Source organism: Botryllus schlosseri, chromosome 15 (assembly GCF_051294905.1).
Source record: "Botryllus schlosseri isolate E-star chromosome 15, Bs_hap1, whole genome shotgun sequence".
Classification (NCBI taxonomy): Eukaryota; Metazoa; Chordata; class Ascidiacea; order Stolidobranchia; family Styelidae; genus Botryllus; species Botryllus schlosseri.
Genome location: NC_137250.1, coordinates 396474 through 411704, shown reverse-complemented (window position 1 = coordinate 411704; position 15231 = coordinate 396474). Strand labels below are relative to the sequence as shown.

The 15231-nt window shown below is 40.8% G+C and overlaps 1 protein-coding gene across 2 annotated transcripts in view; it reads right to left on the bottom strand.

The window, feature by feature from the left end:
• LOC145456838 (ankyrin repeat and SAM domain-containing protein 6-like) overlaps positions 1 to 10044 on the bottom strand; it is a 39242-nt gene extending 29198 nt beyond the window's left edge. The window contains exons 1-4 of one of the 2 annotated variants that reach the window (XM_080334964.1): positions 9741 to 10044; positions 5250 to 5370; positions 1195 to 1367; positions 486 to 681 (exon numbers count right to left, since the gene is read on the bottom strand). In XM_080334964.1, coding sequence (XP_080191090.1) covers positions 486 to 681; positions 1195 to 1367; positions 5250 to 5370; positions 9741 to 9815 — 565 coding nt within the window. In that variant the 5' untranslated portion in view covers positions 9816 to 10044. Of the gene's footprint in view, positions 1 to 485; positions 682 to 1194; positions 1368 to 5249; positions 5476 to 9740 lie in introns of both variants that reach the window. The other variant, XM_080334965.1, reaches the window with a different exon arrangement.
• Positions 10045 to 15231: the final 5187 nt, after the last annotated feature.

Sequence of the window (15231 nt, the reverse complement as noted above, 5' to 3'; positions counted from 1 at the left end):
TTTAGCGATATCTAATTTGTGAAACATTTTGATGTCTTAATTTTAATTGGAATTTTATTTCTGCTTTTCCTGACAATGCTCCAGGAGAACTGCATCATGTGAAACGAGCCAAGCTCAGTGCACAGGTACAGGTAGCCTATCGACATTTGCCATTTTCAGGCTTAAGAGAATCAAGTCCAATTTGATATGAACTAAACTTGTTTTTTTCGCTGTAATTCTTGCCAATTCGCTATTTGATTTCATTTCCGGGTTTTTGCAAATTAAATGATTCGAATTTCAATCTATTTTGGAAGAAAAACAATCTATCATTCATTCATTCTATTTCTGATCTAACTTGGAAAAAACTGTACAGGAGCAATCATTCTAATTGAAATGTAATTTGGAAAAAAATGAGTAGCTGTCATTCAAATTGTAATCCAATTTGGAAAATTTTCAATTCAACGTCAAAACTTTGCTGTTATGTAAAGATTTGAGAAAAATCGAACCCGTCATCGCAGTGACCATGAGAGGAGTCCAGCCGGTGACGCTGTGCTTCTGGTCCGGTGGCACACCGCGACGTAGAAGAGTTCTGAGGATATCGTCTCGGCCGTCCTGCGCCGCGATCATTAACGGGGTGATGAAATTGTGGCTTGCGTGGCGGCGGTCCACAAACGAACCGTTTTCAAGGAAAAGCTCAACCACCTACAAATCACGCCAGGCATCAGCAATCGAGATGGCCACATTAGCCAGGGGTAGTCAATAACAAAGTAGGCCATCCCTGAGTACTCAAGTAGCTTTTCCTTACTTGCGATACCTACTCAAGTGGTTGGCTATGCTTCTTCACTACTCACACGAAAGACGATTTGGTATTTTTCGACCAAACTTATGTCATCGCACTGTGTGATAATGCTGTGGGTTGATCATGGCTTCACAGATATGAGATTTTTAGTAAAGTATGTACTTCTGAACTACAAGTTTTGTGAAGTGAGATACAACAAATCGAGGTTTATGGCCTCCCACAGTGGAATGTAGTATCAAAACCCTCATTCTTCTTGATAGATGAGCTCTCAGTGGTGACAAAGATTGTATCATTTCAGGACTGACAAAAATCTCTCACTACTCTATTCAGAGTTGAGTACTCGAATCATTGTGGCCAGCCCTAAAAACGACATCGTAATTCTTTACTAACGAATGGCATACATCACCAACACCCACCTTACTATGGCCACCGTGAACGGCCAGCACAAGAGCAGTGACACCCAGCTCGTTAACAACGCTCACATCTGCCTTGTTTCCTAACAAATGCAGGACAATCGCCTCGCGACCGTACCGAGCCGCCTGCATCAAAGCGGTCCAACCGTATAAATTCTTTCTGTCCAATGATGCGCCTGAAATGATCAAAAAAGGATTTTCCGACCGTGAAATGCAATTTGCGCCAAACGGCAATGTTGTTGTTAGAGATGGCAGGACATCCAAACAACTCTTAGAGCAGAGGTCTCAAACTCAAATGTGCTAGCGGGCCAATTTCCTAGTTTCTGATGACGCCGCGGTCCGCACCATCAATATAATATGGTTATTCAATGTATAATTACCAAGTAGGCTTTATTTGATGGGGCCAGACAGGCATTCCACAAACATCGTGAAAATGTAATTTACTATTGTATTATTCACACTTAGCACAAAAAAAATCACATTTTTAAATTATTGAATAAAAGTTTATTTGTGCCGGGCATAATTTGTAAAAATAATGAGTTCTAGACACCATACTACAGGACAAATGTCTCAAAACATGGTAAAAGCTGTCGGGTTATAATATTGCAGCTAGTGGATATTTGACGTGCCACAATTATATGTAGCCTAGAACAGTGCTCTTCAACCGGGGTGGTCGTACACCCTAGGGTGTACCAGAATTCGAAAAGGGTGTACCACTCGGATGGGGTGTACAGGGGTGTACCAGATCCGAGTAACAATGAGCCGATGGCTAGCTATCACAAATGCCGGTTTATAGGTCAGTACAGACAGGTTGACGCACAGGTTATCGAGCAATATGGTACAATGTTATCTCAAGTGTAATACTGTAAACACCGCTTGATTGTGATGTCATAAGCAAATATTTCTTCTATTCATTTAGCCGTCGGCAATAGACCAATGGTTCCGTTTGGTGTTGTAAAGTATGCGGTTAACAAACATGTGTTCAGCTAGTCATTTGTATTTTATTGATTTGTGAGGAAACCGCCGCGATAGCTCAGACTTTTTGAATCCGTGCTTCCTACCCGACGCTAATAAATACCGCAATGCACATAAATGAAGTGACGTAGCTAGCCAGGGTCGAAACAGCTTCCATATTGAAATCGAAACCCGTTTGTTTTAAAATGCCGATTGTATATGTCCAATCTTTCGCCATATATTTGCAATCTAGTATTTTGTTATAAGTGATGTAAATTAGCGACAATAGACTGTGTATAGCGGCATACGATCTGAGGTTACTGACATCTCTTGCAGCCCATGTGCTACTATCGACTGTGTGTGGTGTGTGGCAGGCCTGATGCGCCTGCTATCATCGCTGATCTGAATTACCGCTTCTGCAGCAGTAGCTTTACCTACTCTCCCCCCAATACTGTTACATTTAGGTTGATTATCGTTCGTTATATCATGCTGTTTTTGCTCTGACACGAAATAAATTCCAATTTGCGTAGGGTTACCATACGTCCTCTTTTAAGAGGATTTGTCCTCTTTTTTGACTTTTTTGAAAGTGTCCTCGGAGGACGCCCTTTTGTCTTCTTTTTTTGAGATTTTGTCCTCTTTTTTGAAAATTTAGGTCAGATTTAGAGCAAATTGATATGCCGTAAATCAGCATGGAAGTGACGCTCCGGCGGGTATTTCGGAGTGAAAAACTGTGATTTTAGCTCTGAGTGAAAAGTTGACCTTTTTTTAGTCATCCACCTAGCAATGCGGAGAGAAAAACGATATTTTGAGCTCTGAGCGGAAAGATGACCTTTTGTTTTAGTCAATTGATCACCAAGTGGGAAAAATTCACCGGTTTTTTAGAATTCTTCTCCGGTTTTGCAAGTCTCAAATTTCTGAAAAAGTGTTCTCTTTTTAGATTTCCAAAATATTGTAAGCCTAAATTTGCGTGGCGGGCTGCCTAACTGGCTGCGAATAGACTCTGTGACCAAATACTATTTTATTCAAATCCATTTTTTTGACGGCAATACCTCCGCTTCTACTGGTCGGAATTGAACCAAATTTGAAGAACATAGTTTTTATAGACAACCTAATACTTTCATGGGGTGAACAGAAAAATTTCAAATTTTTCGTTATTTATTTTTGTATAGTAAATAGAAACTTTCCTCTCCCGTAGCAAGGCGGCTACTAGTTGGAATTGAACCAAATTTGGTGTGTAGGCTTAAGTTAGGTAACCTAACAATTTTATCAAGTAGCCAGTACGATTTGAGAAAAATAGTCATGTTTGAAGACCCCTAATGAACAGGGGTGTACGAGTTTTGAGCAAACCTTAAAAGGGTGTACCACGTCGAAAAAGGTTGAAGAGCACTGGCCTAGAATATTTTAGAATTTACCTAATTTTGATCTGATATCAGAACATTTTAGCAGTATAGCCTAATCGGGGTTTCTAATATAGTCCTGAAAAGTAGGCTATTGTTCATGTCAATGGCAAAGTCAAATTAAACCAGCGTTAGGTTTGCTTCGACAGGAACTGTTCATTGATCAATAACAACTTGAATATAATACTTGTGTCACAGTAATAGCAGTGTTTCTTAACCTTCGATCGTACACCTTTGCCCTTTTTATCAGATTTCTCGTACCCCGTGTCCATTTTCAACGTCCATTAAAATCAAAAAGCCTATATTTTTCAGTTGAATAAATTATCCCAGAAAATATTCCACTTTTGGTTGGTTTGCAAAATAATTTCAAGCTCTAGATAGCCAATGGATTCTATGTGGACTTGATTACATAGCTTTGAGCTACGCAACGCTTTGATATATTAGGCCTAGGCTATTATTTCCCATGACAGTTTAATAGTTTGTTGCATCCGTGGTGGTAGGCCCTACCAAGTCACGGCGTTCCAAGTCACCAGTCCTTCTCTGATTGTAACGTTCAACTCAAACCGTGTCATCATCATGAACTAGAAATGTGACATAATAGCCGATCTTCCACCGCATAATAGCTTTCGAGAGTGATGTAATAGTGAAGTTTGATGACATTTCCGGCTTTTGACTAGTTTTAGAATGAACTTCAAGTTATCCAATCGAATACTTGAATATTCAAAATGCCGTCGCAGGCCACACGAAATGTTCTCGCAGGTCGCATGTTTGAGACATCTGTGTTAGAGCCTTTACCAATAGCCCAACTATATCATGAGTCATCACATCAACAATTGAATATGACCTACATAGAAAATGACCTAAGCAATGATTTTGCATGCCAACACGGAGTATCACCCTTTTTTTTAAAGCTATAACCTCGACTAGATGATTCATATTTTTGGGACGACCAAATCCCTGAAGTCGTGTTAGGTCATCGTAAACCGGGGGGGGGGGGGTCGCCAACTCTAAACGAGTCAGGGGCCAGTTTTCAAATTACGTAAACACCCCGCGGGCTGCAAAAATGCAATACGGTATCGGGATAAAATAGGCCACACATTTAACAACCACGTTTTTCAATAGTAACGTCGGTGCAACGTTGTGCTCTTATGGGCAACGGGCATAGTTCCAACAAAACAAATTTTATAAAATAAATACAAATTCATGATCATCAATTTAGTTTTATTTTGAAATATGAGCTGCGCACGATACCTGACGAAGTGACAATGCTTTCAGCGACTGAGGAATCGATATTGGAGCTAGCGAGACACTGTGCTATCTGAAAGGCTATCTCCTCGTAAAGCTTGATATTGTGAGGAAGAAGCATTAAGCCCTTTCTTAAGCGTCTCGGTCTTTGCAGTGCAGTGTCTCTGTCTGGGCCATTTTCACGTCAAGGCAATATGCCCATTCATGTCCGCTGATTCACTCTGGATGGATTGCTGTAGTCATCACCGAAGCCGCTTCGGCTCGTGAGTGAGGAATAGTGATGTTGGGCGCTGGAGAATAGCTGATTTTGAAACAGCAACAACAATATTTTGAAATTGAAATCAATTTCAGCACTTCAAAATGCTTTACTTAGCACTCTTCTCAAATCTGAAATCATGTCGCGGGCCGCAAAATATGGTCTTGCGTGTCGGTGACCCATGTCGCAAACGCTGTAAATAATACCTTTAATTAGAAGTAATCGGACGATGGCTTCATGGCCATTTGCGGCGGCAATGTGCAGAAGACTGTTTCCGTCGCTGTCAGTAGACTCAACTGATATTCCTTGATCAAGAACGGATTGCACCTGTCAAAAATTGTATAGTTAAGGTTTTAAACTGACCTTAGACAACACTTTGATGGCCGATTGCATGAAATGAACGGCGGTCGCCGGGTGATGGCAACTTAGATTCTGTAACAAGTTGCAAATTTTGTAGGGCAGGGTGGTTCACAGTTGCGAGCCAGAAGAGCATCAAGGCCGCGGACCATAAGCCATCATTTACAATTCCTGCTAGACGGGAGATTATGAAGTCATATTTGGTGTAACGACAGAAGAAATACGTATTTTTTATGTAAGGCATGTTTCATATTGACGGGCGGGATCATAGTCAAGATATAAGGTTTGAACCAAGATTCAAACCCATGCAGGGGCGAAGCTAGCCGAAAAAAAAACGGGGGATATTTATCAAAACGGGGGATATTTTTTGAAAAGATGATATTCGTTATGCTAACCACTTTATTACGGTTTAATACACACAAATGCCGATACAACAAGGGTAAGATAATCTCGTTTGTGTTTACGTCTTTATACACATGAACATTCGCCAGTTATCTTAAAATATAGCTCTATTATGCGCAGTCGCATGCTACAGTAACAAACGGAAGGCGCTTTTGCCTTGCGCGCCACTATTTGCCGACAGCGAGTTTCATGAGCGCGGATTTTGATAGTAGTAAACAAATTTCGATGACAGCGAGGTATCTTGACCTTAATTACCAAAGCGAGGATGTAATCACGAAAGTGCGCGCAGATCATATTATAGCACAGTGATCTCTCGATTTTGCGCTCAAAGACGAACACTCGAACAGTGAAGACACACATATGAATTATAGTCTGTTGCCGTTTGATACAAACAATCTGGATTAATTTTGTTTTAAATCAATCTGATTTTTAAGCTGTCTGCCAAGATGGTGTAGTATTTTTGGTGTGTGGAGATGGTAAAGACTAATTACCGCTCGAGCTTGTGCGATTGCATCACGTGAATAACAGTGGCCTGGCGCAGGCTTAGGCTCGCGATCAAAATGCATTCCTAAACGCGTTTGTGGTGTAGAAGTGACAATTGCGAATTGTCGAGGCCAAGACTATAACTTCTGGTCATCACAAAAGCACATCGAGTAGCACTATCACGCGCCGCGAGTCACAGAGCGGCCCCAATTTTCCTAGCCTCTAATGTTTTACTACTGGCCAAGCGCATTATAACAGGACAGCCTGCAGATGCGCCAGAGGCCTGAGACACGAAACGGCTGTAGATCTGGAAACCCACACGCAACAACCAAACTAAATGATCGCAAATTGGATCAATACATAATAGATTCCATACAGAACATTTGATTAGTACGATCTGTTTTGGTACTGTAGGGATCCGCTATCTCTAATGATACAAGCCTAGCGCGCATGTTCTAAACGTTTGTTGACAATAGACTGTCAAGCACGAAAACCAACTCGCGCGGTATCGAAATTTCAATGCGAGTGTTATTGTTACTGTGACTTCTGCTTCTGTAGCTGGATAATATCGTTCAGATGAGACGGGAGAGCCATGTGAGATGCGTTTTTCGGGCTTCCGTAGACGAGAGAACAATATGAGAAAAAGGCATTACCGCACTGCATTGTCTGATTGACCGATGGCGTGATGATGCCGCGCGGCAATTAGGGGATTATCGAATTAGAACAAGAAATATTAGATCAATGGAAATATATGTAAGACGGGGGGAGGGGGGGTATTTCGAGCTTGGAAACGGGGGGTATCGGACACCGATTACCCCCCCTGTCTACGCCACTGAACCCATGCTACATTTTCGGCATTCACAATACTAAATATCAAAAGAATTTGCCCAAGGAGGCAACAACATATGGTAATGAGTGGCTTACAAACTTCAAGTATGCGTTCGTGGGCAACAAAAATGGTCCCATGTGGAACAGTCTAAGCACTCTGCCATAGCTTATTCGATGGGGTATGAGCCAGAGTGGAATTGGTTGCAGCGTCACGCACAACTTTCTGTTTAAGTCAGTGATTCTCAACCGGGGGTCCTAGAAACCTCCAAATTTGTAAATGGTTGATAACTGAATGTGTATTTTTTAATTAGAGAAATCATGAGGCAGTTTTGCTTTATAACTGCTAAAGCTTCAGGACTCACATTTTAAAACAGAATGGCTTTCTGAGATAAAACAGCCCACTGTACAATAGGGCTGTTCAAAAATAACTGATTTTTCTGGATTCCAGTCGTTCAGTTATCAAATTGTCAGGTTACCCTAAAAAACGCTGAACACCAAATTTGGTTCAATTATAACAAGTATAGGGCTCCGCATATCCAATTTAAATTTTCAATTTAAACAGGAAATTGAAAAAAAAAATTTCTAATTTTTCTGTCAACCCCATGAAATTGTTGAGCTGTCTTCAGAGACGATGCAAAACAAATTTGACTCAATTCCAACTAGTAGAAGCGGAATTATTGGGGTTTTTCGTTGATAATCCTCAGATTATCCACCAATCGACGACCGCATATTTCAAGAACTGCAGCTACAGAATTCGCGTTGAAATAATAAAAGTCCTCCCAATTTCTATATAGGCTAAAAATACGATGTTATTTTCAAGAAAAGTCATTTTGTTGCAGTTTATCACTAGCCTAGAGTTCATATTTGCACAAGACAGATGACGGTAGCATGATAATCGAGTTAAAATTAATGCTTTAACTATAATAGGGAGTCCGCAGAAATAAAAAGGTCAAGAACCCTGGCTCGGGTCTGGTCTACTTTCCTACCCGCAAAGAAAAGTGGGCACTTCTTCGATGGCAGTCAGAGATCGTAAAGTGTTCACCATGGTCACCAATGAATGTTTTCCATGAACACGAACAAAATTTATAAACGTCAAAATATATTGTTTTTTGTGTTTGGAGAGGGTTAGGGTCAAAGTTGGGTTAAGGGTATCCCAAGATTAGGGTTGGAGTATTAAAGTGGGACGGGGGATATTAGGGTTGTGGGAGGGAAGATATTAGGGTTGTGGGAGGAGAGATATTGGGGTTAGGGGGATATTAGGGTTGCGGGAGGGGGATATTAGGGTTGTGGGAGGGGGTATATTAGGGTTGGGGTTAGGGAGATATTAGGGTTGCGAGAGGGAGATATTAGGGTTGCGGGAGGGGGGATATTAGGGTTGCGGGATAGGGGATATTAGGGTTGTGGGAGGGGGGATATTAGGGTTGCGGGAGGGGGGTACTAGGGCTGGGGTTAGGGGATATTAAAGTTACGGGCGGGGATGTTGGAGTTAGGGGGATATTAGGGTTGGGGTTAGGGGGTTGGAAGTTGGTTAGGTTGAACGTTGGGGTTAGATTACCCCTAACCCGGTATGGAATCTCCGTCCTTTTTTAAAAATAAATCCTGCATGATAGGAGCTTTTTTCGTGTGATAGAGCCAACTTTGCGGCGTGACAAGCAAGGTTACTGACTTCAAATGACTGTGTTAAGCCAGTGACAGGAGATCAGATGCTAATGGTTAGTAACTGACAAGGTGCAAGTACTTTACCAACAGACAGTAATCAACAGATCCTGGCTTGAGGATTAGGTCAAAACTCTATATACCACATACTAACTGGAATATAGCATTTGGGGTGGCTGAGAACATTGACTTTTTTTCAATTTTTTTTTTTTAAATGAAATCAACGACCCGTGACGGGGTGAACGCGTGCAACTGGCGACCAAGTCAGCGTGATCCTGCGTGCCTTGGACACCGATTCCATACTAGCAACCGGGGTTTAACCCACCTCCAATCTCCCTTTCCGCCAACCCTAATATACCCTCTCCCACAGCCCTAATATCCCCCTAACCCCTCCCGCAACCCAAATATCCGCCTCACCCCAATATCCTCCCTCCCACAATCCTAATATCCCCCCTCCCGCAACCATAATATCCCCCCTCCCACAACCCTAACATCCCCCCTCCCGCAACCCTAATATCCCCCCTCCCACAACCCTAATATCCCCCTCCCGCAACCCTAATATCCCCCCTCCCGCAACCCTAATATCCCCTCTCCCACACACAACCCTAATATCCCCCTTCCCTAATCTTGGGATACCTAACCCCAACTTTGACCCTAACCTACTTCCAATCTCCCTTCCCCCCACCTCAACCCTAATATCCCTCTCACTAAAGGCACAAAAAAAAACAATTTATTTTGGCGCTAATACATTTTTGTTCGAGTTCATGGTAAACATTTCTTGGTGTCCATGGGGAACACTTTTCTTTGTGGGTAGGAAAGTAGACCAGACCCCCTGGCTCAACTCGAGTAGTTAAGTGTTTCTATGCAGTATGCAAGAAACAATCTTGCTTCCGAAAACAACCACTGTTTCACTTTTTACAGTCTGCGGTAGTGGTGTAAGTTAACTGAGTTGACAAAACCGAGTCACTTACTTTTTGAGTGTCACCATTCTCAACTGATGTGATCAGATTCCTGATGACTTGCGGGACATTTACTAACTCTGGCATGTCGGCCAGTCGTTGGAATTCGAGTAAATCATCCACAATTCACTTTCCTATGGTTGCATCAGATCAGGTGCCATACGGCCGTACCGATTCTTCAACCATACACACCAAAACATATGTGGAATATATACTGTACTATCTGTAACTGTTGAGTAGTAGCCTAACCTACCACCGATGTCAAAGCGGTGAATTCTGAAATAAAGTTCATAAAATTAAGGAAACAAACAACAAATTAGCGGTACTGTTTTCAAACTTCAACTAAATTCTTCACACATATTAATAATACCTGGACGAAGTTAGCCTATAGACAGGCCGTGTTATTTTTGGCATTTCGGGAGCCAGATGCCAAAACTGCCAAAAATAAAAATTTGAAAATGCCAAAAATAACTAATTTTTGGCATATGCCAAAAATAACACAACCTGCCAATAGTGTATTTCTTTCATGGTATTGTGTTAACAGGACCGCATTACAAGTGTGAAGGGCAGATTTTTTACTCTATGGGCCCACCCATTAGGGGAGAAAGCATGGTGTCCTAAATGGTGTGGGCACAGCGAGATTGAACGGCTAACTGCATTTGGTTTACGTCACACTTTCCATTTGTCCAAAGGCAATTTTACGGCCATTTTTAACCGGCTTGCCGAGCGCTAAATTTGATAAAACGGGTATCAATGGAAATCTGCCGCTGTACTGATTACTAAAATATAAATTGTATTCTGCTCATGGATCTGGAACCCCCATATTAAACTAAGATTTTTGCATTGTGATCGAGTTGAGCATTGTGACACAACAAACAGTCCGGCTATTTCTGAGCTGCAGTCTCGTTTTGCCAGACAGTCTTGTTGCGTTAATGTTCTTAAACAAGCTAACCTTCCCAGGACTCTTCCACGTGAGTTGGTAATATTAAAGCCATCTGACGTGACAAAAGTCCTTTTAAAATATATCGGTAGACTGATGGAGATGGGATGGTCGCGCTACAAAATAGAATGTGTTGAGAGACAACACAGGGAACTCCTGGAAAAGTATCGGGAAGAAAATTCTTTCCGCGATGAGATCGATGGCACTAGCGCAGTGATCTCTTTTCATGATGCTTGGAAGCCGGTTCTGCCCTCCGAAATTTTGAAGCTCTGAAAACCTTTTGTGGAGGACTGGCAACATTCTCTCCCTCAACGGCTACTGTTGAAGCCGATATTTCCCAGATTCGTTGCGCGAAAAATTAATTCAGGAGAAACTTTGCTGACCTGAGTTTGGAAGCACTGTTACAGTGCAAACAATTTAAGTCTATTCAACAGCTGTAACAATCAGGAGTTAAGCGTGTTTGTTAGGCTTCTCATTCTTTTTGCTTTATTGGCACCGATTCCGAATGGATACTGCACATTTCGTGGTTTTGTTTGATATTATTAACCTATGTAATCGCTAGGTTTTTTGTTGGTACTTATTATAAGTGGAAGCTGCACATTTTTTGGTCTCTATTGAGAAACTGACCCAAATAAAGCGTTTTTATGACTAATTCGAGTCTGAAAATATCTATTTAGAGGTCGATGCCAAAACTGCCAAAAATAAAAATTGAAAAATGCCAAAAATAAGCTATTTTTGGCAGTTTTGGCATATGCCAAAAATAACACGGCCTGCCTATAGATAACTAACCTATAGTTAGCCATCAAAAATAAATATCAGAACTACTGTGTAGAATACCGCAAGTATCGGATGTATCACCAGGATCAAGTTTCCGGCCATGCCGCGGGGCAGCCTTCGGCCACATACGATGTTTCGACGTAGGTTACGGTGAAATACTCATTAAATTGCCTTCAAATCGATAAAGCGTACAAATACCCGACTGATTTTATCGCATCACGTCATTTGTGAAACAACTAATAAAGAATATAAGCTCGACTAGCACCTCAACACTGTTAACTCAACAGAGCTATCTCGCGAATGACTATCTCCATCATGAAATTTTCACAGCTGCAAGGTATCGCTTTGCTGCAAACGAAATTTCGCAAAATGTAGTTTTAGCACACAAAATCTGGATTTGACAAAACAAATATTGCTCCGACACGCTAAACGCCGTACCTCAGATGTCTCTAATCTATATGATACGCTCAACTAACAGTCACTAAACTTAGAATCGAATCCAACTTCTCCAAACTAGAGACTGGGGCGATGAATGGCGTTCACAGATGTATAGTTTGCAGGCAAATCTGACAACACACAAATTGTCAACTATCTCCAAGTGGCGCATTCAAACTTATCACGAAAAATATTCGAAATTTGCCGAACTGTAACCTGTGTCAAGGAATGGCTTTCGAATACGTATAGTCTATAGTTAAACCAATGATATATATACATATATATATATATATATATCATTGAGTTAAACGTAACAGCGCACCAATATTCAGCGATATCCAAGTGGCGCAAGGTGTCCAAAGGACCCGATACGCTCGACTGCACAGTCATAAAAATTCAAATTTATTCATGAAAAATATTCGACATTTTTTAAACTATACTTTGTGTCAAGGAATGACTTTCAAATATCTATAGCTTACAGTTGCGCCTAGCAGCACACCAATTTTCAAAGATATCTAGTTGGCGCAAGGTGTCCAACGGACCCGATACGCTGGAAGGCACAGTCATAAAAATTCAAATTTATTCACGAGAAATATTCGAAAATTTTCAAACTATAACCTGTGTCAAGGAATGGTTTTCAAATATCTATAGCCTATAGTTAAACGTAACAGCACACCAATGTTCAGCGATTTCCAAGTGAAAATTCAAATTTATTCACGAAAAATATTCGAAATTTTTCAAACTATACCCAATGATATATATACAATGATTGGAAACTCCAGTGAGCTCTGCGTTTGAGCACGTCGCGAGTCATGCTTCACCAGCGGTATGAAATCGATGTAAACAAACGGTTCGCCAGCAATCTTTCTTCAGGAACTGGCGTTAACGTAGTGAAAAATTTTTTATCGAGACCTCTTTTGCAGGTGAAATGTGTGCATATACTGTACAGGTTTTGGCCAATACCAGTAGTATGGCTTAATATTCAGACGAAACTGATGTACCAGTGTGCCTACGTGATGAACATTGTGATCGGAGGTGGTCTCGCAGTATCAAATAAAGGTGGATACGTCATAGTAAGAGGTAGAGCTGGGATCAGGTCACTATCTTCAAGCCATTGCAAATTTTTAATCAAGTCATGAAGTCATTTCTAAATTTTTCCAGTCAATTCAGGCAGGTTCTAAAACTGACTCTGAAGTCAGGCCTTCTGAAGTTGTGAAAGTAGGCAAAACCTACTTGAGGATATCGCAAAAAGCATCACGTAATATTAGTCATTATTCCTCTGTTACGGAGATTCATCTTGTGTTTCGAATGCTCATATATACAATTGACTAAAAATATTTTTGTTTTATACTTATCAGGAGTAATCGTCAGCAGCTTGTAGATACAGTATACAATTGACTAACAGATGTATACAAAGTATATAGTCTAACTCATTTCTTCATACTACTCGAGTACTTTTCAGACTGTTCATTTTCTGCTTCAACAAGTAGATTTCAATATCCAATTGACTTCGAATGTCCTGTTGATGATTAGCTTACCAGGGGAATGTCAATAAGATCACATTAGTTTGTGGTGAAACGGTAGTTTGTATTGTATCCATGTACCAGAACACAAACCCTCGAATTGTGGCAGCAGCGTATGTGAGCAGATCGCGAAGAAGATTTCGGTAGCCTACGGGTAATTCGTAGCAGTACCGGTACTACTAACTTCCGTTGCAATCATAATTGAATTCCTGGTTTCTCAATGTGTCCAAGATCCGTCCGGAGTGCAGCCATGGTTAATTTGATACGAAAATTGTACTGTATGTAGCAAATAGAAAGTAATCGAAAAACACAGCGCAAGCATGACCGAACGGCCAAGCCGAAGTATTTATTCGATGGCCGATGAGTCGGCCGACGTGGGTGTGCTTGCGCAACAAAATTCTCTCGTTCTTCGGCCGAGTCTCTCGAAAATGGGACTTACATGGAAACGTAGTAATTGTAATTTCGAACAATAGTACAGTAATCACTAGGGCATGACGTTAAAAAAATCAAAAACATGACTTTATTTTTTGGGAAATCGTGTAATTTTACATGCGAACAACGTCACTCACGCAACCAAAGAGTAAAACTTTCGCAACATAACAATGTTACACATCCATTTTTATTTTAAACCACTATTGAAGTAAAGTTTCATGCAGGACCGTAACTGCCGCACCCCAAGCTCGAGCTGGAAGCCGAAGGGGTCCAAAATTGTTTCGTAAATGAACATAAATTATAGAGTGTTTCTTTGGAAATTTATGAAACTTTTCATTTTTGTGCGCTGCGCGCGATTTACGTTTGCCAAATATCTTGATTATCGGGTACCCTTCCCCCAACAAAAAATAGGCATGATTTATACAAAATCAGCACTTCGGCGTCGGCCATTAGCGCGCCACGACGCACCAAGATATATGAGGTTATAAACCATGTAACATGCGACTGTTGTGCTGACAGAAAACTCCGATATATATTCATGTTTAATTGTCCATCGGCGCTTAAATGGCTGTCTTGGCGATCTGAACTCCACATTCCACAAACCAAATGCAATCCCGCAGGGAAAAAGTATTTGGCAGTAAAGAAATATCAATTTGAAATCGTGTGCGTCTATTAGCTTAGTAAGTTTGAGCGATTTCAATAACTTATATATTAGCAGAGGTCACAAACTACCTTAGTTTCTCAGTACTTAATTGCCTCTTCACCGCTTAAATTGGTACTTTTTATTTGAAGTAAACAACGATATCCTTTATAACTCAAATATATGACTATATGACTTATAAAGCTGATTTATGATCTAACCAGATAAATATGACTTCATAACCTTCTTACTATACCTCATAGGGATGCGGTTTTTGGGTTAAAATGTATTTCACGACTTACTGATACATAGAAAAAAATATGACTTTAATGACTTCAAATAGTCCCAGTAATCACGCTTATGGGATTTCGTCTATTGGTGCTGGTACTTGAAAATGCGACCAGAAGCTGCTAAAAATGATGACAATTAGTATAATATAAATGCGAACAAGTCGACATCACCAATACCAAACATAGTTCTAAAAAAGTGGGTTTAAAAAGACTTCAACTGGAAACTGAGCAGTCAACACAATGACTTGGACTCGGACTCAGTCATAACACCATGACTCGGACTCGACCCCCTGCTCGCTGACTTGGAATCGGACTTGACTCGGTTGTGAATTGAAAATGACTCGACTATAAAAAGTGAGATTGACTAGTGACCCGGATCCTTGTGACTTGGTTACAACCCTGGATTTTACTCCAGTATTGTAACTCTGAAAATTTTGAAAAAGTGCCCTCTTTTCACATTTTCAAA